We start from the raw sequence: 23,795 nt of genomic DNA, 5'->3' as shown, positions 1-23,795 counted from the left end.
ACCTCATTTGGAGTGGTCCTCTTGTCTCTGTCTCCTGAATTCTGGGATTACAGGTATGCACCAAGATAACACCTAGGACTCTTTCCTACTCTTTGTTCTTTTTGGTTGGTTGGTTTGTGGTTTTTCCTTAATCAAGGTCTTACAGTGTAGTCCTGGCTGGCATAGAACAGAGATCTGCCTGCCTCTGCTAACACACCCTGCCCTCTTGCCTTTACCCTTAAAGCAAAATCTAGGTAAACAAAGCGCATTCTAATCCCTCCCGATCCTCACAGTGCAAGCTAGTGTGGTGGCTTTCAGATACAGCTTTTCTGTTTGTCTCTTCTGACCTGACTTTCACGTAGGAGCCACTAGAATTCTAGAACACTGTGTTAACCAAATATAATTCTTACAGATCTGGAGACTAAAATAATATTTTACAGTTAGAAGAACCGAGAGCTTTGCTTACTTGGAAAGCTTTTCTGATAGTGTGTGTGTCTTAGTTATTAGGGTTCCTATCGCTGCTATGAAAACATCGTGACCGAAAAAGCAAGCTGGGGAGGAGAGGGTTGATTTGGCTCACACTTCCACATCACAGCCCATCATTGAAGGAAGTCAGGACAGGAACTCACAGGGCAGGAACCTGGAGGCAGGAGCTGATGCAGGGGCGCTGCTTACTGGCTTGCTCACCCTGCTTTCGTACAGAACCTGGACTAGTATAGGAATGGCACCACCCACCATGGGCTGGGCCGTCCTCCGCCATCACTAATTGAGAAAATGCCTTACAACTGAAGCTCTTTGGGATGATTCTAGCTCAGTTGTCAGGCAAAACCAGCCAGTACAGAGTGTTACCACATTCTAAGCCTTTGTTATTTAAACTTAAGACTCATTAAGGAAATTAACTGTCTTAGAAGTCTTTTGTCTCTAAATGAGCACACAGTATTTGGTATATATGATCTGTAACTGTTGGCTGATTGAATAATTTCACCTCACTATTTTAATTGCCACTTTTCCTGCCAGCCTTTCGTTGTGTCCAGATGTTTTGGATCCACGCTGATTATTTTAGAAGTCCTTATAGTAGTCTGAAGGAAACTTCTGAGGCTTGGTCGTAGCCGGTCTTTTGGTTTTGTTATTTCAGCTGTGTTTTCTGCTTTGTTGGGATTGCATATCTGTCCCATTTCCAGGTTCTCTCTTTGAAACTGAATTTATATTTATTTGTAAGCTTATTCTATTTTTATTTGTGTGTGAGTGTATGGCCTGTGTGTGTAGGTAGGTGCACAGAGGCCAAGAAAAGGGGTCAGATGCTCTGCATCCAGAGTTACAGGCGATTGTGAGTCATCCAGCGTGGGTGCTGGGAACTGAACTTGTGTCCTCTGGAGGAGAACAGCAAGGGCTCTTAACTGCTGAGCCTTCTCACCAGCCCCTAAAATGTGGAAATTCTGATTACCTGAGGTTGAAAATTGTTTCATGAGGAGCTGACTGAAGAGGATATCTTCCTACTCTTCTCCCTCTGGAGAATCAGTTGGTCAGTGGGATACCAGTGATCCCGAGACTGTTTGACGTCACTCCTGAGACATTGGTACCCACGAATCGGGATTTAGGTTCGACTTCTTTTTTAGTGTGTTTGCCTTAGTTAGGTTTTAATTACTGGGATCTAGTGATATTTCTAATGTGTAGAAAGGGTGGATAGGCAGTTTGAATTAATGTTACAAAACACTGAATGTTTTCTCTAAACTTAAGATTTCTGTAGGAGTGTGATAAAATTCTAGTTTCCATAGTATTTTCTTGGTGGGGAGAAAGGGTTAATAATATATCAGGCAGGAACATGTTAGCTCTGTGTTTTTATTTTGGCTTGATATTTTATTTATTTATTTATTTTTAACACTAGCCTTGAATTTCTGGTCCTCCATTTGTACCTCCCAGCAGTTGGGATTACAGCTAGGTGTGCCACCACACCCAATGGTACTCCCCTATCCTGTTTATTCCGAGAGTCTTGAGAATGTTTTCTTCTGTACAGACAAGCCAGTGGTTGGCTCCTTTGTATTAATTATGATTTAACTTGTCTGACTTTTTACTTTTTTGCTCGGGGACAGTAACTCAAATAGGCTAGCCTCAAGCTCACTATGTCTGAGGAAGATGTTCAACTCGTGATCTTTCTGCCTCTGCCTAGAGAATACTGGGTATTGATATAAGCTTGTGTCGCTATTCTTGGCACTGTTTCTTTGTTGTAGGCTGTTATGACAGCCTAGGACTGTGATTTGCTCTGTGACCCAGACTGGCCTTCCTCTGTTGAGTTCTGGGGTTACAGGTGTATCAAATGATGCTTCCATGCCTGCGTTAACTTCTGCCTTTTAATGACTCATAGTTTTCTAATCAGGTTGCAGATGGCTTCTTATTTGCCAGGTACAAAGAATTTTCTTAAAGACTTGTTTTACTTTTTTGAATTTTTAGAGATTTCATGTGTGTCAGTTTTTGCTTGCGTATGTCTGTGCACCACTTGCATGCCCACTGCCCTTCGAGGCTAGAAGGTGCCAGATTCCCTGCAGTTAGAGTTACAGGCGGTTGTGAGCTGCTGTGTGCTGGGAATCAGACCCAGGCCCTCTTGAAAAACATCCAGTTTCTTTTTTTGTTGTTGTTGATTTGCTTTGGGTTTTTTGTTTTGTTCTTAATCTTAAATTTACTTTATTTTCTGTGTATGGGTATTTTGCATGTATGTCTGTATACCACATGCATGCAGTGCCCATGCAGGCCACAAGAGGGCATTAGATTCCCCTGGAGTTGGAGTCATCCTCTGAGTTCTAAGAACCAACCCAGTTTGGTCACCTCTCCAGCCCTAATTGTTTTAATATTTTTTTGTTAGTTTTAACACTGGTGGTTCTCCTGTTATAATTCACTTTCTTTTATTCGTGTCTTTATTTTATGTGTATAGGTGCCTACATGTATGTACACCATACGGATGCCTGGTGCCACAGAGGTCATAAAAAGACATTAGGTCTTCTGGACTGCAGTACAGACAGTTGTGAACCACCATGTGGGTGTTGGCAATCTAACCCAGGTCTAAGCCATTTTTCCAGCCCATAAGTCATATTCTTTTAAGGTGTTTTCATGCTCACCTTCTGGAATATTTTCTGTACTTTGAGAGTGTTCTTGTTTGTCAGCCTGTGTAGTGGGATTGTAGGCATTAGCTTCCCTGACTTCCTGCATAGACCAGCTCCTGGAGGTTATGACCACACCTCATCAGCCAGTGCCTGGCATAAGTGAGGGACCAAATGAAGTTATTAGTTATGAGTAAATGAGTTGAATTAAAATAATTTATTATTATTATTTGCTAATTTCCTGTTGATTTGACTAGATGACAGAGCACGTAGGTCTCCGCGAAAACTTCCTACTTCGTTAAAAAAAGGAGAAAGGAAATGGGCTCCTCCAAAATTTCTGCCTCACAAATACGATGTGAAGCTACAGAGTGAGGATAAGGTGGGTCAAACCGCTTCTGTGGTAGACCTTACGGACTTTTGTAGGGGCGGGTGGTTTTCATGGGGGAAAATATGCTAAGGAAAAACGTACAGGAATGTCTTCACAGAAATGTAAAGTTACATGAGGAGTCAACTCTGAAACCACGTTTATCATTAATCTTAATAGATTTCAAGCTAGTCAGTACCCTTAACTACTGCTTTTTTACCTTTTTAAAAAAAATCCCTCAATGAGTATTGAACTCAGGGTATTGCTATGCTAGGCAAATATTCTACAAGGACTTACATCCCCAGCCCTTTTTTTTCCTGAGATATAAGGTGTTTGGCTTTTACATTTTTAATTTTTCATGTGGAACTAAGGCTCTTTTGTATGTTGGAAAGTACAATCACTGAACTGTTTCCAGCTCTAGTTTTTTTTTATATCTTTCAATATATTCAGAGTCACGATGTATTTAAAGGCAGTTGGCGAGGGTTTATTTCCTAGCTCCTGGTAATTGGAATATGGAAGCAGGAGGATTAGGAGTTAAAGGTCATGTCACACAGTGAGCTTGAGGGTGACCTGGGCTACATGAGACCTTGTGGCAGAAAACAGAAGTTTTAAACGTAAATAAAATATGTTGCCGTGATGAAGTCTAGATTTAAAAAATATTGGTATATTATTTTGGGTGTTTCTATACATACCTGGATGGGACTTTTAAGTTTATTGCACAGAGGACTAAGATGTTGAAAATCATAGATAACCCTTTCATACAAGAAGCAGCTTAGCCCCATGAGGTTTAACCTTGCAAAAGGTCGTGACAAATAACCTAGGGATTGTTTATTTTGAAGTTCTGTCTCAGAATTTTGCCTTATCTTCTAACAAGGAGGAATTGTGATTCTTTCCCTTGTGGCTGTGTTTTGTTCTCCTTTAGCGACTTCGCTTCCCAGTGCTGACCTCTTTGTTACTTTTTCACCTAGATCATCAGCAATGTGCCTGCAGACAGCTTGGTTCGGACAGAGCGACCCCCAAATAAGGAGATACTCCGATACTTCATCCGGCATAACGCCTTACGCGCTGGTACTGGGGAGAATGCGCCTTGGGTGGTAGAAGATGAACTGGTGAAGAAGTATTCCCTGCCCAGCAAGTTCAGTGACTTTTTACTTGACCCATATAAGGTAAGCTCACTGTTATGTTGGACACCTAGGTGAAACCTTACTAGATCATTTTCTTTTCTCTACTAACTCACAGTAGAATTAGATTCATATCAGAATTTGAACCTTTAACAGCAGATAATTCACTCAGGAACTGAAGTAGTCTGTGAAGGGATGACACTGGCTTGTTCCCATGCTTGCTTGGCCTGCTTTCTTATACAGCTCATAGCCACCTGCCCAGCCCATAGTGAACTGTGCCTTCTCACGTCAGTCGTGAGCAGTCTCATAGAAACATTTCCTCAATTGACATCCCCTCTCTGGATTACTCTAGTGAGTGTCAAGATGAACTCGGATGTCAGAACTGAGCTAGGCACAGTGTCACATGCCTTAATCCTAGAACTTGGGACACACAGACCAGCAGATTCTCAGTTCCAGGCTGGCCTGGTTTACATAGTTTCAGGACAAGGGCTATGTAGAGAGACCCTATCTTGGGGTATGGGGCTATGGAGGTGGAAGAAAAACTGATTTTCTATATAAGGCAAGATAATTTTGACAATCCTATAAAGCCTGGAATATAACTTATGGAACATGTTAATAGAAACCAAGCCTTTTCTTCTCGAGACTACATTTCCCCCTCCTGAGTTGTCCTTTTTGATCTTTAAATCATTTTTATGTAATTTATGGTGTATCTATTGGTCTTATTTTATAAGTGGGGAATCTGAGGTATAATCTAACTAGAATCAAATAACAGTGGGTGATTAATTGAGGATTTGGCTTAGGATTTCTTTTCTTTTTGTTTGTTTTTTTTCTCTCCCATCTTCCCTCTCTTGTCTCCTCAATTCCTCTTTCCCTCTCTGTGTGAGGTTCTGGGCTCAGTACCCAGGACTACAACAAAACAAAACAGAAAAATGCCTTCCCAGCTAACTTACTGGCCAAAAACATACAGCGGTTGAGATAAACTATTAATTGCCCTCAAACTTGTGCTGTGTTGTCATCAGTGAGGAGAGAAGGAGAAAAGCATTGAGTTTGGTGGTAGATGACTTGTCTGCTGTGAGAGGCCCTGGATTCTATCCCATGTGCAGCAAGGAGGAGACTGGAGCTCTCTCTGTGTGTGTGTGTGTGTGTGTGTGTGTGTGTGTGTGTGTGTGTGTTAGCACATGACTTCATCTAGTCTCTATAGCAAGTGCCAGAATAGCCAGGACTACATTTTTTCAAAGGAGAACAAAAAACAACCCACTGGACTAAGTATGGAGTATGTGAGTGAGGCTGAGAGATGGCTAAGTGATTAAGAGCACGCACTTCTTGTCTGGAGGGCCCAGATTCAGCACCTGTCATCACATCAGGCAGCTCACAACTGGCTGTGACTCCACTCCCACAGATTTGACACTTGTGGCCACTCTGCTCACCTGCACTGACAAAGCTCTCAGTTGGTCTGAGTGCTTAGACACGGTATTTTATTATTAAATTCAGCTTCAGATTGACTTGCTGCAGATTGTTTCCTCATTGTTAATCAACAAAGAAAAGTTTTCTTTGACTTAGAGTCCTGGTGGTGTTATGTTCTCTGTGATGGAATAATATTAGAATAATGTTAACTTTTTCTTTCGGCCTCTCATGTTGCTGTCATAAGTACTTAGCACTGAGAAAGGGCCCTTACCAAAATAATTTTTTCCCCATTTCCCCCCCTCTGTATTAATCTTATAGAACTGTGCTGAGTGGGAAATAGAGGAGACCCTCGGCACATAAGTGGTTTTATACTTTTTCAGATCCCCCTGAGTCCAGCCATGCCGGCTCCCATTTGGCTGTGACTACCCAGCATGCTCCATGCTGAGATGATCCAGCTACTGAAGGACTGCTCACGCCGGGAGCCGGCCTGTTGGGAGGGGGTTGGGTGAGTTCATTTCTTTCATTTTTCAGAAAAAAAATTTTTTTAATGTGATATGACTTGATGAAAATAGAGACTAGAGCTCTGGCCATTTAGTGGTCCATATTATTTTTCAACACTGCTTCCAAGTGGAAGTAAAAGCACCTTATTGTAACTTTGAATTCTTTTAAATAGAAAGACAATCATTAAGTTGGGCATCCCAGTTCTAATGATGCCTATTAAAGGTATCTGTTTAAAATGTCAGAACAAAGCTGTCTTGAGCAGCCTCCTATTTAAGCATGCACCTGAGCATCAGCAGGAGTGGTTTGTTTGTCCTGTTGTGCAGTTGGTTGTCTGGGCTGCTTGAGGAAGGGCCAGCTTGAGTGCATACACTTGTTTTCACTTGGTGCTGGGGTTGCAGGACAAGCTTGGCAGTACATTGCTCTCTGAAGCACTCACAGTGTTGTCTGTGAGGAGAACCTTAAATAAGTTGTCTTTTTTTTTTTTTTTTTTTTTTGCTTATTTCTCATTAACATTTGATATTTAGTCCTGGGAAACTACAAGTAGGGAATTCTACAGTGGGAAAGGTATCCCAGGAGTCACAGCTAGAGTTTATGTTCTGTAAGATGGGGAACCTTCATCCTGAGAAAGGGGTATTGGGAAACAGCACATTTAGTTTTAATCAGGAACTAGTAAGCAGCCAGCTAAAATCAGCTAAAAGCCCTGCAGTCTTCCTCCTCCTGCGAGGCCGAATGGGGGTGTGCACCAGTATCTTGTTGCCTATAATTCTGAAAAGCCAGCTTGGGCTTTAATGTTGGGATTTGCTCATTTACTCAAAAGAAGAGTTTAATCATAGTCTGTTCTCTCAGGCTCTTTTGCTTTCGGTTTTGTTGTGGTTCTATGGGTTTGTTTCCTTGATTCTGTTCTTAATGTTTGAGCTGACCCTCCTTTCCCTCCTGAGTGCTAGGATAACAGATGTGCGCCACCGTGCCAGTTAGCCCTGTCCATTCAAAATGGTTCCTCAGGCATAGCTGCTTCCTATGGTGGAAATTATCTAGTACTCTTTTTCCTGTTAGCTCAAATGAGTTTGACCGTTTAGTTTGTATTTTAACTATCAGTTTACTGTTTTGACTTGTTTTGGGTTTTTTGTTTTGAGTCATGGTTTCATGTAGCCCAGGCTGCCCTTGCCCTCCTATTCCTGTCTTTCCAGTGCTGGGGTTATAGGCTTTGACATGCCATACCTGACTTATGATTATATTGTTTAAAATATTAAAATCAATTAAAAATTTTATACATACTTTAGACAAATTCCTGTTGTGGCCAGTGAACTAGGTTCTAACCTAGTTTTGGTTGTTTTTGAAATTGGGTCTGACACTGTAGCCTCATCTGTTGGCCTTGAGGAAATTCTCCCAGTTTTCCAAATGGTGGCATTTCACATGTGCCTTTTAGATTTAGTTTTTTTTTTTTTTTTGGTTCTTTTTTTTTTTTTTTTTTTGGTTCTTTTTTCGGAGCTGGGGACCGAACCCAGGGCCTTGTGCTTCCTAGGTAAGCGCTCTACCACTGAGCTAAATCCCCAGCCCCTTAGATTTAGTTTTGATACAGTGTCTCACACTGTAGTTCCGGCTGACCTCAGACTCCTACATGACACTCCTTCTGACCCGACAGTCTTTCTCCCTCAGCCTCTGGAGTTCTTGAATTACAGGTGTGAGCAAGCGTGCCAAGCGCCTCTTAACTAACTCTATGCGAGGGAAATGAGGCATGGAAGCTTGAGGTGCCAGAAGGTGTGAATGGAGCAGGAAGGAGATGGACTGTAAGGGAGTGGACTGTGAGAGGGCCAGCAGCGGATCATTGTAGTTTCTGTCCTGACGTGTTTATGATGAACATGAACAACCTGGGCAGAATGGACTGGGCTTTTTCAAGTAAATACATAACATGAAGTTGTTCGTTTGTGTGAAATGGTTTGTAATGACTGCTTAGAATTAAATTTAAGTGAAGAACAGTGGAAGCCAGTCATGGTGGTCTATGCCCATCTACTCTGCAGGCTTGGAGCATGGCTTGTTCAGAGTCTTGAGACTGTCTTGGGCATATCTTGTTTATTTGGAAGGGATTTGTCAGCATGTTTCAGACAGCTCATTGGATATCCCTGGATATCCTGAAACTTAGAGACTCTCATGCCTCTGTATCTTGAGTGCTGGGATCATAGGTATGAGTTACTGTGCCTGGCTCTGATGCCTCACCTCTTCAAAAAGTACAAACAGGTTAGGATCTTGAAAATGTAATAAAATTAATGGATTTAAAGTTTTATGAGATACTCTGGGTGGTGGTGGCACACACCTTTAATCCTAATACTTTGGAGTCACAGGCAGGAAGATCTCAGTGAGTTGGAGGCCAGCCTGGTCTACAGAGGTAGATCCAGGATAGCCAGGACTACAAGGGAAACCCTGTCTCAGAAAACAAAGGAAAAAAGGCTTGTGAGATTGCAACATTGTAGACTAGAGTGGCTGAGAGAACGAAGGGGTGGGGGGAGCATTCAAACTATACAGTCAGGGTTGGCAGTGTAGCTCAGTAAGGAAAGGTACTTGTGTTTAAGTCTGAGCATCTGAATCAAATCCCTCTGATCCACATGATGGGAAGGGAGAACCAACTCCCTTCATGTTTTTTTCCCCTGACCTCCACATGCCTACCTTGGCATGCTCATAGCACCACCCAGCACACATATACTCAACCTACATAAGATAAACAGTGGACAGTGTTAAAAGAATTTTAAAGAACTGTATAAAATAAGTGAGAATTTATAGTGCTTGTAGTTAATATAATCATAGAAATGGGTTTTTTCATTGTGGGAGAGAACAAAGAAGAATTTGAGAAACCAAGAGCCAAGGCCAGGAGGGTTCTATATCTGAACAGTATTATTACCACTCCACATAATTGTGTTTTCACAGGAATGTATGCCTCTGGGTTGAAACTAGGTATTTGTATAGTATATTCTACTTACAGCAGAAATTATTGAAGCTGACTTAAAATTAAAGGTTGAAAAATCTAACTTATTTCAAGAACAGGGTTATTCCCTCTGGATGCCCCACCCTTTTTCAGGGACAGGATACAGGGTTTTCATGTTCGGCAAGTGTTGTACATTGAGTCAGCTGGAGGGAGGGGTCTAGGAAGGTGCTCTACAGCTGAGCTGCACCCTCAGGTTGAGAGTGGTACTTCTTGAAATCTTGAGATGCTTCTGATTTTAGATCAGTTACTTCCTAATTGGACCCATGGATAGACTTTGAAAACTGTATGCATGGTTTTTATTTGTTGTTGTTGGAGAAAGTGTTCATAGAGTTCATTAAAATACGTGAGAACCGGTAGAGCGCTTGCCTAGGAAGCGCAAGGCCCTGGGTTCGGTCCCCAGCTCCGAAAAAAAGAACCCCCCCCCAAAAAAAAAAAAAAAAAAACACGTGAGAACCACAAATGCATATGGGAACATGAAGCTAGCCGTGCATCAAAGCATCAAGCATTCAGAGGACTGTAGACTGGTTACAGTGCTGGAAGTAGAACCCAGGTCCTCACATATAGAGAAGCGTCCTATCGCTGAGCTATATAGCTCCACAGTGCACATTTTGGGGGGTGGGGGACATTGAGACAGTCAGTGAGTGAGTCAGGATGTCCCCAGTCTTGGTATGTAACAAAGACAGACTTTAAATTTCTGATCCTCTTGCTTTACCTCCTGAGTTTGGGGATCACTGGTACCTTCTCCGCCACATCGGCCAAGCGTAAGCTTTGCCTTCAGACAGGTCTTCCCATGTTGTGACGCTGGATGTGTGGCTTTACAGGGCTTAGATAGTGCTTGCTGCACATAGTTTTTAAAAGTAATTTTGCTCCTGTTCTTAAATTTTAGTATATGACTCTCAATCCCTCTACCAAGAGGAAGAATACTGGATCTCCAGACAGGAAGCCCTCAAAGAAACCTAAGAGAGACAATTCTTCTCTGAGTTCCCCACTAAACCCTAAGCTGTGGTGTCATGTGCACTTGGAGAAGTCGTTAAATGGCCCGCCACTCAAAGTAAAGAACTCAAAGAATTCCAAGTCTCCAGAAGAACATTTGGAAGAGGTGATGAAAATTATGTCCCCCAACAAGCTACACAGCTTCCACATTCCTAAGAAAGGCCCGTCCACCAAGAAGCCGGGGAAGCACAGCGACAAACCTCTGAAGGCCAAGGGCAGGGGCAAAGGCATCCTGAACGGACAGAAGTCCACAGGCAACTCCAAGTCGCCCAGCAAGTGTGTGAAGACGCCTAAGACCAAAATGAAGCAGATGACTTTGTTGGATATGGCCAAAGGGACTCAGAAGATGACTCGCACCCCGCGGAGTTCTGGGGGTGTGCCAAGGTCTTCTGGCAAACCCCATAAACACTTGCCACCTGCAGCCCTGCATCTGATCGCCTATTACAAAGAAAATAAAGACAAAGAGGACAAGAAGAGCGCCCTGTCCTGTGTAATCTCCAAAACAGCACGGCTTCTCTCCAGTGAAGACAGAGCCCGTCTTCCAGAGGAGCTCCGGGCTCTTGTCCAGAAACGCTATGAGCTCCTGGAACATAAAAAGAGGTGGGCCTCTATGTCTGAAGAGCAACGGAAAGAATATTTGAAAAAGAAACGACAGGAGCTAAAGGAGAGGTTGCGGGAAAAAGCCAAAGAACGGAGAGAGAAAGAAATGCTGGAGAGGTTAGAAAAGCAGAAGCGATATGAGGACCAGGAGTTAGGTGGCAGAAACCTCCCGACATTCAGGCTGGTAGATACCCCTGAGGGGCTGCCCAACACCCTTTTTGGGGATGTGGCCCTGGTAGTGGAGTTCCTGAGCTGTTACTCCGGGTTGCTCTTGCCTGATGCTCAGTACCCTATCACTGCTGTGTCCCTAATGGAAGCCCTGAGTGCAGATAAAGGTGGTTTTCTGTACTTGAACAGAGTGCTGGTCATCCTGCTACAGACCTTACTGCAGGATGAAATTGCAGAAGACTATGGAGAACTGGGCATGAAGCTGTCGGAAATCCCCCTCACCCTGCACTCTGTCTCAGAGCTGGTCCGGCTCTGCTTGCGCAGGTGTGACGTCCAGGAAGACAGCGAGGGCTCAGACACAGATGACAATAAAGATTCAACACCATTTGAGGACAACGAGGTACAGGACGAGTTCCTAGAGAAGTTGGAGACATCCGAATTCTTTGAGCTGACCTCAGAGGAGAAGCTACGGATATTGACAGCTCTGTGCCACCGGATCCTCATGACGTACTCTGTGCAAGACCACATGGAGACCAGACAGCAGATGTCTGCAGAGTTGTGGAAGGAGCGGCTTGCCGTGCTGAAGGAGGAGAATGATAAGAAGAGAGCAGAGAAACAAAAGCGCAAGGAGATGGAAGCCAGAAATAAGGAAAATGGCAAAGAGGAGAACGTGCTAGGCAAAGTGGACAGGAAGAAGGAAATTGTGAAGATTGAAAACCAAGTGGAAGTGGAAGCAGATGACATGATTAGTGCTGTCAAGAGCAGAAGGCTGCTTAGCATGCAAGCTAAGAGGAAGCGGGAAATCCAGGAGAGAGAAACAAAAGGTAAAATTTGTCCTGAGAGCTTCAGGAAAGCCCTTTCATGGGTAGAAGAACAGAAAGTACTAGTAATGGTAGGGTATCTGTCGTAAACTAGCACTCACTAAGATAGTTTTGTTTTCTCAGTTTTGAGATAAGGTCTTAATTAGCTCAGCCTTTCCTGAAACTTAATTTTTAGCTAAGCCTGACCTTACACTCACTCTCCTGCTTCAACCTACAGAATGCTAGGATTACAGGCATGAGGCCACCATGCTCGCTCACCAGCTTTGTGTGCTTTGGATACAGTGTGTGTGTGCGTGTGTGTGTGTGTGTATGTGTATGTGTGTGTGTGTGCTGGCGTGTGTGTGTGTGGCGTCGATTCACAACTATTTCCAAAGGATCCAGCCTCCCCTTCTTTCCTCCACAATCATGCAGGTGGTGAATGGACATATACAGGCAAAACACGCATTCATAATTATTAAATGAATAAGTAATTGAGGGACCTGCAGACTGTAGTAAGCCATGGAATAATAACCGCATATAGGCAGTGCTTTTGATTTTGTGGCTGCCTGCATGCACATAGACTATGTCTCTTTCTGTTACTGTTTTTGTTTTCTTTGTTTCAAGACAGTCCCACACTGTAGCCCAGGTTGGCCTTGAATTTAAGGAAATTTCTCTGCCCTGGAATTGAATGTGTGCACCAGAGCATTTTCTGAGAGGTTCATCTGTGTTATAGCATGTAAAACAGTATGTTGGAAGAAGTCAAGACATAAAAGACAGTCTCATATTTCCACCATCCCAGAAGAAACCTCGAAAGTTGTTCTTAGCCTCTGAAAACTACCGATTTCTCTGGATTTATGTGCTCTGTGCATTTCATTTAAATAGATTCCCATTGGGCCAGTAAAAGAACTCAGTGTCAGTTGCTATCACATCTAGCAACTTGCGATTGCTCCTGGGACCCACAGAGCAGAAAGTGAGAACTGACTTCCACAATTTATCCTCTGACCTTTACACACACGGGATAATTAAATGTAATATATATGCATTATATATTAAATAGTATCACATCAGGCTGGAGAGGTGGTTCAGTGATTAAGAGAGCATACTGCTCTTTGAGAAGATATGACTTCTGTTCCTGGCAAAATAATTTATAACTACCTGCAATTCCAGCTCCAGGGGATCTAACACCATCTTCTGGCCTCCTCGGACAACTGCATTCTCATGTACATGCCTTCACACAGACACATGCATGCACATAATTTAAAGTAATAAAAACCATATAATTACTTTAATGTTGTATTTCTTTCATTTGAATGGATTCAAGAATCACAGATGTTATTTGTTGACTGCTCACCAGTCAGTGGACACTTAGGTCACCTGCATTATTTGGCTGTTACTAGTATACCTCTGTGAGCATCTCTGTAAAGGATTTGTCTCCACATAGTGCCTTTGGGGTATGCCTAGGAAAGTACTTACTGAGTCCAGTAGCCATGCTTAACCGTTTAAGGAGTTCCCCGGCCATTTACAAAGTGACTGTATAGTTTTACATCCCTGTCGCCAGAATGAGGGTTCTGATTTTTTCCATGTTTTCACCAGATCTATCTTGAACACTTACTCCCTTTAATGTTTACTTTTGTGCTTATCTCTTCTGTAACTGCTGTAATTATATAGCTAATCCGTCTAGAGAACTTTATTAAAGGCCATAGATTTTATACTTCATTTTATTTTTGTGGTTTCAGGGCTCAAACTGAGAGTTTTGGATGTGCTAGGCGAGCACTGTACTACTGTGGTTATTTTTGTTTAATTTTTTTGTTTTCCGAGACAGGGTTTTCTCTTTGTAGCCCTGGATGTCCTGTAACAAACTCTGTGGATGAGGCTGGCTTTGAACTCAGAACTCAAATATCTGCCCGTCTCTGCCTGGAGTGCTGTGAATAAAGGCATATGCCACCACTGCCCGGCTGTTGTTTTGTTTTGTCGAGGTTGTCTCTCACTTCCTGGAACTCTGCTCTATGTACTCCTGGCTGACCTCGAACTCAGAGACCTTCCTGGCTCTGCCTCCCAAATGCTGGGATTAAATGTGTGTATTATCAAAGCCAGCTTTATTTATTTAGATAGATAAATAGGTAAGATTTTTACCTTATTTTTAAGAGATACTGTTGACAAATGTATTTTTTAATATTCTAACTATATTGTATGTATGATCATAGAGACAATTTTGTGACATTGTAAATAGCAGCCTTTTGTTCATTATAGTAGTAGGATTTGACAGACAAAAACTTAAATACTAGATTGATAGATTGTTTTTATTGAGCAACATTCCACATATTAACAAGGATGGAGACCAGCTTGGGCTACACGAGACTCTCTCAACTCCATAATCTTTCCCCATCAGTGAAGTAATAACATTAATTTTAACTTGTATTTATGTTTATAATTGCTTTATCCTTGCGTATGAATGTGCACCATGTGCCTGTCTAGGGTCACATCCCTTAGAACCCAAGTTACAGATGGTTGGGAGCTGCATACGAGTGAGCTGAGGTGAACCAAGTGCTCCCAGCCTCCGACTCGTTTCTCCAGCCCCCAAGCAATAACTATTAAAAACAAAGTCATGTGGTGATGGTGGGTGCCTTCAAACCAGGGAGGGAAACAGGGACAGGCAGACAGATGGCTGTGAATTCTAGACCAGCATGTTCTAAATAGTGAGTTCAAGGACAGCCAGAACTACACAAAGAAACCCTGTCCCGAGGGATCTGAGTGCCCAGTGGTACTACATTTAATCTCCACACTCCAGAAAGTCCATGAGTTCAGGCCAGCCAAGGATATAGAGTGAGGTCCTGTCTGAAGAAAGAAATGCTCTCCGATGAGCCACGTGTTAGTACACGAGTGTCTGGAGTTTGGCTTTGGATGCTAGGCAACTCTACCACTGAGCCTCAACCGTAGTTCTATTGTAATTACTGCTGCTCTTTCCCTGTCCTGATATTTTTTTTCTCCTGTCACATTTAGGAGCCCAGTGTGGTGGCCTATACCTTTAGTCACAGCACTTAGGAACAGAGGCAGGCAGACCTCTAAGTTGAAGGCCAGCCGGGTCTGCATAGTAAATTTAAGACTGAATGGAGCTATATAGCAAGAACCTGTACATACACACATGCATACTTAGAGAAGTTGTCACAGGTTCTGCACAGGCTTTCTGTGTGTGTGGCCGTGGGTGTCCTAGAACTCTGTAGTCCAGGCTGGCTTTGAATTCACAGAGATCCTCCTGCCTCTACCTCCCCAGTGCTGGGATTAAAGATATGCACCACCCCTCACTCCCATCTGCACCCTCTGTCTTGACTGAAATAATTTCTTTTTAATTCATCAGGGATCCTGTGGCAGTGAGGGTGAGACATCCTAAGGAATATGGGAGGATCATAGATGGTCATGTCCTACCTTACATGGAAAAGGAAGAGAGGCTGGTCCGGCAAGCACGTGCTTCATACAGACACTTGTTTTTAATCTTCACAGTGAGATTGGAACGGGAAGCTGAAGAGGAGCGAGTGCGGAAGCACAAGGCTGCGGCAGAGAAGGCTTTCCAGGAAGGGATTGCCAAGGCGAAGCTCGTCCTGCGCAGGACACCAATTGGGACAGACCGCAACCACAACCGGTACGTCACTCAGCTGAGTTTCTGTGTCCTAGGAGTGGTCCTAGTTGTTACTGGTTGGGAAGCTAGCTGAGGTGTTCTGTTCAGTTTCTCAGTTCTGTTTGTAGCCATGATTGCGCTCGGTTCAATCATTGACTATTACTGGTGTCAGATGCTAGGGTTGAAGTTAGATAAGGCAATTTCCCAGGCTTATTGGTAGCTTATATCAGAGCTCTTGCATAAACCATGGGTTCTATTCCCATGATTAAGAAAAAAGTCTCCTCTTGTCCTTAAGGCTACCATCGATAGGAAATTTAAATAGCACAGACAGATGAACTGTAATCCAAATAGTTATTTTTAAGTGGTTCGGTATTTTAGGAGAGATGGTTCCATGATTAAGACTACTTACTGTTACTGGGTTTGGGTCCCACCCACATGGTGACTTATAACCATTTGTAACTCTAGCTCCAGGGGTTCTAATACCCTCTCTGAACTCAGTGGGGCCCCAGTCATGCATACACATACATACATACATACATACATACATACATACATACATACATACATACATACACACACACACACACAATACAAAACACTAAAAATAATTTTTCAGGTAAGTTATTTTAAATTTATTCATTGTGTGGAACCTAGTGAGGCAGAATAGGTCCTACAGAAGTGACACAGACATTAGATGACTTCCAGATGCCTGACTTTCCTTACAGATTGTGAGGAAGGGACTGTCAACTGTGACCAGTTTCCTGCTTCTCAGCTTGCTGTCCAGCAGTAAAGCGACCCAGTCTTCTCCCTGTCCACTGTGTCACTTACCATGGCTGTCACTAATTAATCCCTTGTTGTGCTTTGTAGATACTGGCTCTTCTCAAATGAGGTCCCAGGGTTATTCATTGAGAAGGGCTGGGTCCATAACAGCATTGACTACCGGTTTAAGAATCACCGCAAAGACCACAACAATCTACCTGATGATGATTACTGTCCCCGCAGTAAGTATGTCTGCTGCGGAGCTCCTGACGTCAAGCAGCGCTTCTCAGCCAGGGCTGGAGGGGCGGGGTGGGGGTGGAAGACCCTTTCACGGGACTTGATAGTCAGGCGGTATGGTTGGGGTCACCGCGCCATGAGGAACTGTTAAAGAGTTGCAGCACTAGGAAGGCTGAGAACCGCTGCCCTGAGTATGGTGTCAGCCTGTCACAGGTGGGGGATGGTTTGTCCAGAGTGCCTTGAGTAAGTCGGAACTGTGGAGCAGCACAGCACGAAGCACTGTTTTCCTAGTGAGTGTGTGGCTGCTGAGGAGCTGTGGCCACACCAGTGTGCTGCACATTGCTGTCACAGAAAAAGATTTAAGGACTGTTTCCTTTGAGTGTGTTTTGACCTCCTTCTTTTGTAAAGATGAAACATTTTTATTTGTTTGAAGCAGTGCCTTGCTATAGTTCAGGCTGGCCTAGAACTGTCAATCCTCCAGCCTCAGCCTCTTGAGTGCCAGGATGGCAGGTGCGCACCTCTACCCTGGCTTTGAGATATTTAAGGTAGGGACTGTTTGTGGTTTAACAAAGTCGGGTAGGATCCACACTGCGGACGGACTCTCCTCTGCCCCCTTTCCCAGCCATGTGTTTTCTTTATTACCAGCCTAGCTTCTGAGTGAAGAGGAGCGTGTAGAAAGGAGAGAACCTGGGAGCCCTGTTCCTAGCGTAATGAGGGAAGATGAAGAGCTAGCACGTGGGTAGTCGATTCTACAGAAAAAGCTTTCAGATTTTGTACCTTGTCTGTAGAGGCGGCAAGCCTAAAATTGAAGCAGGAGACCAAGGAACGAGTTCTCTTCTTTCTCTGCTTTTTTAAATTAATTCTGAAATATCTTGTATTGTGCAAAGGAAATCTAGGTGTGCTGGGGATTTGACTCCAAAAAAGACAGATACGGTCCTGAGTGTCACTTCACTACAAATCTAATAAGGAGGAAACAGTATTTTTTTTTTTTTTTTTTTTAATTTATTTATTCATGTTTGTGAGTGAACTGTCACACTCTTCAGACACACCGGAAGAGGGCATCGGATCCCATTACAAAGTGTTGTGAGCCACCATGTGGTTGCTGGGAATTGAACTCAGGACCTCTGGAAGAGCAGTGAGTGTTCTTGGCCATTGAACCATCTCTCCAGCCCAACAGTATCTTGTAATCTCAGCACTTAGGAGCCTGGGGCAGGAGGTTGTGAATTTGAGGCCACCCTGGGCTTCATAGAGACCCTATAGGGTGGTTGCTGGGTTGACTGAGACTGAGGCACAGTGGCACTGTCTGTAGTTGTCATTCCTTAGAAGGCTGAAGCAGAGTGATTGCTTGAGCCTAGTTGTTGAACAGACAAAACAGGACAACCACCTACCACCTGTTTGGGAAGCTCATATAACCTGGGTTGGTTTTGAAGTCTCCCTCTCCTCCCTCCCCTCCCCCCTCCTCCCCTCCCCTCTCCCCCCCTCCCCTCCCCCCTCCTCTCCTCTCCTCCCCTCCTCTCCTCTCCTCTCCTCTCCTCCCAAGTATATGTGTTTTGTGTCCGTATGTCTGAACTGTGTGCATTGGTGCCAGTGAAAGTCAGTAGAGGCATCAGATTCTATGGAACTAGAGTTATAAATGTTAGCTGTCATAGGTTCTGGGATTTAAGCCCTGATCCTCTGGAAGAGCAGCCAGTGCTCTTAACCCCTGAGCCCTGGCTTTGGACTCTTTGATGTAGCCTAGGACTACCATGAACTTTTAATTCTCCTGCTTCTACCTCTTAAGTTTCTGGAATTGTAGGCATTCAACATCTTGCCTGATTTTTATTTTCTTCTTGAAATAGAAATAAATTTTTTTTTTTTTTTTAAACATTCTTTTTTTTGTTGGTGATTTTAAAAAAAGTATAGATGTTTTTACGTGGTAAGAAAAAAAAAAAAAACCCAAAAAAAAAAAAAATAAAAAAAAAAAAAAAAAAAAAAAAAAAAAAAAAAAAAAAAAAAAAAAAACAAAAAAAAGAAAAAAAAGATTAAATTTTGGTTTTTTTTTTTTTTTTTTTTTTTTTTTTCGGAGCTGGGAACCGAACCCAAGGCCTTGCGCTTCCTAGGCAAGCGCTCTACCACTGAGCTAAATCCCCAACCCCAGAAATAAATTTTTAAATTGGTAAACATGGATTTGATTTTAATTTTTTTTTTAAGATTTATTTATTATGTATACAGTGTTGCACCTGCATGTACACGTGCAGGCTAGAAGAGGGCACCAGATCTCATTATAGATGGTTATGAGCCACCATGTGGTTGCTGGGAATTGAACTCAGGACCTCTAGATGAGCAGACAGTGCTCTTAACCACTGAGCCATCTCTCCAGCCCTGATTTTAATTTTTAATGTTTGTGTCTTCTTTGCTTGTGTGTGTCTGTGCACCACACGTGTGCAGGACTGGCAGTTGTGAGCCACCCTAAACAATAAAAACATAAATAGGTGATTTAGAAGAGTTATGAAGAGTCACTGATAACATTTTCTTATCTGAATGTTGTTGGTTATGAGGTATCTAAATTGAAAAACTAGATAGATGTAAGTGTACTTTTCTGGATAGATATACTTTCTTCAGCCATGTGTGTATGTGTATATTCAAGAACAAAAGAAACTGTTTCAGATCAGATGCTAGGGTTAGTGATGTGGTTTCTTTGTAGTTAGAAAGGGTCGGGGTTGGGGATTTAGCTCAGTGGTAGAGCGCTTGCCTAGCTAAGGGCAAGGCCCTGGGTTCGGTCCCCAGCTCCGAAAAAAAGAAAAAGAAAAAAAGAAAAAAAAAAGAAAGGGTCTTGTGGGCTTTAATAGGATATTTAGTACCACCTCTTCTTCTGCCCACTAGATGTCAGCAGGCATGTGCAAATGTCTCCAAACCCTGAACACGTCCAGTATGTACTGTCTGTCATTATACCTATAAAACAAAAACTTGGGGACCATGTGAGACTCAACAAACAACTCATATGATATTAATATCCACTGCTTTAAAACATACGGTTTTCTTTTTAAGCAAACATACTTTTTCAAGGTTTGGAATTTAATTTTTTTTATGTAATATAACTATATTTTGTAATGCTCTTATTAAATGAAATACTTGTAAATCTGGGAATAGTTATTTATATATTTCTTAAATCTTATTAATTAAAATTCGACAGTTTAGTAATTATAAATGTATTCTGTGTTTAATAGGCAGCATCTGTATATTGTTAGGCAGGGCATGGAGTCTGCTTAGGTTTTCTGAACAAGGAGTTGGGTTTTTAATGTATTAAATCTAACATTTGCATTTCTCTTAGGTAAGAAAGCAAACCTAGGCAAAAACGCAAGTGTGAATGCACACCATGGATCAGCACTAGAAGCTGTGGAGACCACTGTGCCCAAGCAAGGACAGAACCTATGGTAACAGAGCCCCGGTTGGCTTGCTCACTTTTATTCCTTTCCAGCGTTAAGGGAGAACTATTTAACACAGTAATGTCAAAGACACTTTATGTCCCTCATGTTCTGCATGTCAGAGCTTACTGTTGTGCGAGGGGTGGCTCCGCTGGGAGAGCGCTTGCCTGATGTAAGTGAGCTCAGCGCTGCATCTCCAGCAGCTCTCAAGCAGTTTGTGGGAGTGAGTGCATTCCTGGAACCCAGCACTTGGAGATGGAAACCGGACATATCAAGTCCAGGACCAGCCTGGGCCACATAATACCCTGTCTCAAAGGAAAGAAAGCCCAAAACCTCACTGTTACAAAACCACATGTGATCTTTTGGTAACCAGCTATTTTTCTCAAAGTTCAGATTTGTTTCTCCTGCTTGTTCTACTTTGGTTTCTGTTGCTGTGATAAACAGACACTGTGGCCTAAAACAGTTTGAGAGTAAAACGGACATTTTAGCTTTCCATCCTCCAGGGGAGCCAGGGTAGGAAGGAGTTCATGGCAGGGGTCACCGAGGGATGCTGCTTCCTGGCTTGCTCCCAGGCTCACTCTCAGCTGTCTTCTTTCCTTTGCTTAGGCATGATACTTCCTGCCCACAGTGTGAAAGCAATCAAGAAATGTCCGCAGGCCTGTCTGATGAAAGCAATTCCCCAAATTGAGGGCGCCTCTTAATAATAGTTGTATCCAATTGACAACCGAGATTAGCCATCAGACCTCTTTATAATATAATCTGGTATATTAGGTGCTGGATTTACCCCCAATTCTTGAGACACATAGTCTTACACTGTAGCTCAGGTTAGCCTGGAACTCACTATGTAGCTCAGGCTGGCTTTGAGCTCACGCTAATCTTCCTGCTTTAGCTTCCCAGTGTACTAGGATTACAGGCATGCACCACACGTCTGCTGTGTAATGCCTCTTATGTAGCACTGCCAAATGCTTCTGAATCAATTTGGGAATATGAAGATTTCTGAATTTGTTGATTACACTTTATAAAGTATGTCTAAAATGAAAGTAAGATAAATGTAATTAAGTAAATTTTACCCTTGGAAAAAGATTAAAAATGACTTTTGATTTCTGGGTATGTACAATTCTGCTTTTAGGCAAAGAGCTAGATTTTGCGAGGGTCTTTACTACCTTTGATTATATAAAATATGTTTGGTGCAGTCACTTAGCTGTTTTGTTTAAGGTATAATTTACTTTTTCACGTTGTAAGGACAGGTGTTCTGTTGTCTTTATACAGTCTATCTCTGAGCCATGTGATTGGCACACACACACTGTTAGTCCCAGAATAGAGGCTGAGGCAGGTGGATCTCTGAGTTCGAGGACAGCCAGGGCAGACAGACAGAGAGAAGCCTTGTCTCAGAAAAAACAAACAAATGTCACTGTATTGTAGCAGAAGCTCTTCACTCTTCCATAACTTACAATAAAGTTAATATCAGGTGTTCTAACATTAGACTGAAAACAGTTTGGAATTCTGCATTTCTCACTCACTGTCATCCTGAGACTTCATACACTGTTGGGTTTTTGTTGTATTTCCAACTTGTAAGGTTTGTTTCTCTTCTTCAGGTTTCTGTGTGACAGTCAGAAGGAACTGGATGAGTTGCTCAATTGCCTTCATCCTCAGGGAATAAGGGAAAGTCAGCTTAAAGAGAGACTGGAGAAAAGGTAAGTGCTTTTCAATGTCAGTGTCAATGTGTGAGTGGTGTGCTTTTGAAGTAGGGTCTCTGTAGATCAGTCTGGCCTCAAACTCACAAGAGATCTGCCTGCCTCTGCCTCCCTAAGTGCTGGGATTAAAGAGTACACCATGATACTCAGCAACAAGATGGGTTTGGTTTGGGCTTGTTGGCATACTTGATTTCTGTGTGTGTGTTCTTTGATTTTTAATTCAGTAATATTATGTGTATGAGTGTATTGTCTGTATGTATGTCTGTTCAATGTGTGTTTAGTGCTCTGGAAGGCCAGAAGAGCTGTGGGTATTCCTAGGATTGGAGCTGTAGATGATTGAAAGCCACTGTGTAGGTGCTTAGCAATCAAAACCTCGGTCCTCTGAAAGAGCATCCAGTGCTCTTAACAGCTAAGTCGTCTCTCCAGCCTCAACCTGCATTTCTATTTGAAACAGGGTCTCCTTTCTGTATAGCACAAGATGACCTTCACCTTCTTACTCTCCTGCCTCTACCCTCTGTGTGCTGTGCAGGTCTCAAGGAGCTCTTGGCTAGAGCTGTGTACAGTCATACCTGACTTTTTGTTGATAATCTGTTAACGTTACAAGATAAGTCTGTAACCTGTGATGTTCACATAGTTTGTAATCTTTTTTTTTTTTTTTGGGGGTTCTTTTTTTCAAAGCTGGGGTCCGAACCCAGGGCCTTGCGCTTCCTAGGCAAGCGCTCTACCACCGAGCTAAATCCCCAACCCCAGTTTGTAATCTTTTTGAGCATCATGTTTATTTGGGAAAATACACTTTTAGGGTGGTATATATGATCCACGGGTAGCATACTTGCTCTTTGACTAATGTGTGTCCTGAACCAAGCTGTGAGCCACTATAGTTAAGCAGTATTGCAAAAGTGCATTCCTACTGAATTAGTGTTCAAAACTGATCTGTCATCATTCATGGTGGACCAAAGATAGAAGTGCCGTAACTGTCTACTGTAGAGAGACACAGTGTGACTGTCAGACAGCACACCATTTATTCACTTACAAAAGGGATGACAACTGGAGAGACGGCCACACAGAGCACATGCAGACAAAAAGCCCCATAAACATTTTTTAAAAAAATTGTGAAGCCCTGGTTTGTGCTGCCACATGGGTAAGTATCAAAACATTTGCTAATAAGCAAAGGAAGCCAGATATGAAAAGCCATGTATTGGGGTTGGGGATTTAGCTCAGTGGTAGAGCACTTGCCTAGGAAGCGCAAGGCCCTGGGTTCGGTCCCCAGCTCCGAAAAAAAGAACCAAAAAAAGAAAAAAGAAAAAAAAGAAAAGCCATGTATTGTATGATTCTGTATATGTGATTGGTCAGTATCCAATATAGAGTAACACAGGAACAGAACTGGTTATTGGCTGCTGGGGGATGTAGAGAGCATTTGCAAAAGTTTCTTTAGGGGCCCAGAGAGATGGCTGAGTGGTTAAGAGCACTGACTGCTCTTCCAAAGGTTCTGAGTTCAATTCCCAGTAACTATGTGGGGGCTCACAAGCATCTGTAATGGATCTGATGCCCTGTTCTGGTGTGTCTGAAGACAGATACAGTGTACTTATATACATAAAATAAATAGTTTTAAAGAAGAAGTTTCTATAATTTCCCCCTTTCTCAATCTCAACTCCTGTAGGTACCAAGAAATTACACACTCCATTCATCTGGCTCGGAAGCCAAATTTGGGTCTAAAATCTTGTGACGGCAACCAGGAGCTCTTAAACTTCCTGAGGAGTGATCTCATCGAAGTGGCGACGAGGCTGCAGAAAGGAGGACTTGGCTACATGGAGGGAACATCCGAGTTTGAAGCCCGGGTAAGAGTGCAAGAAACCCCCTTGGGGAGCTGGGTTGCGTTCTGGTTAGGTTTGCTTTGCATGATACATGTGGAACCAAAATGTGTATACGTAAAGCTCTCTCAGTCATGGCTTTCGTTTGCTAAGTATTTATCAGGAAGTGGGCCAAAGCTAGTTCTTTCTCTTGCTGACATTGGATTGTTTTTCTTTCTGGCCTGATTTTTTTCTCTTCAGGCAAGGTTTACTACATGGACTTTACAAAACTCACTATGTAA

General features: G+C 42.8%; 1 protein-coding gene across 1 annotated transcript in view; it reads left to right on the top strand.

Annotated features, from left to right (window-relative positions):
- The window catches only part of Baz1b (bromodomain adjacent to zinc finger domain 1B), a 59,029-nt gene that overhangs the window by 19,945 nt on the left and 15,289 nt on the right, over positions 1-23,795 (top strand). The window contains exons 5-12 of the mRNA XM_032887235.1: positions 3,329-3,450; positions 4,404-4,601; positions 10,325-12,023; positions 15,498-15,636; positions 16,480-16,613; positions 19,919-20,021; positions 21,608-21,706; positions 23,364-23,541. Of these exons, the coding sequence (XP_032743126.1) occupies positions 3,329-3,450; positions 4,404-4,601; positions 10,325-12,023; positions 15,498-15,636; positions 16,480-16,613; positions 19,919-20,021; positions 21,608-21,706; positions 23,364-23,541 (2,672 nt within the window). The remainder of the gene's footprint in view (positions 1-3,328; positions 3,451-4,403; positions 4,602-10,324; positions 12,024-15,497; positions 15,637-16,479; positions 16,614-19,918; positions 20,022-21,607; positions 21,707-23,363; positions 23,542-23,795) is intronic.

Source organism: Rattus rattus, chromosome 16, assembly GCF_011064425.1.
Source record: "Rattus rattus isolate New Zealand chromosome 16, Rrattus_CSIRO_v1, whole genome shotgun sequence".
Lineage (NCBI taxonomy): Eukaryota > Metazoa > Chordata > Mammalia > Rodentia > Muridae > Rattus > Rattus rattus.
This window is presented reverse-complemented; position numbering and strand designations above follow the sequence as displayed.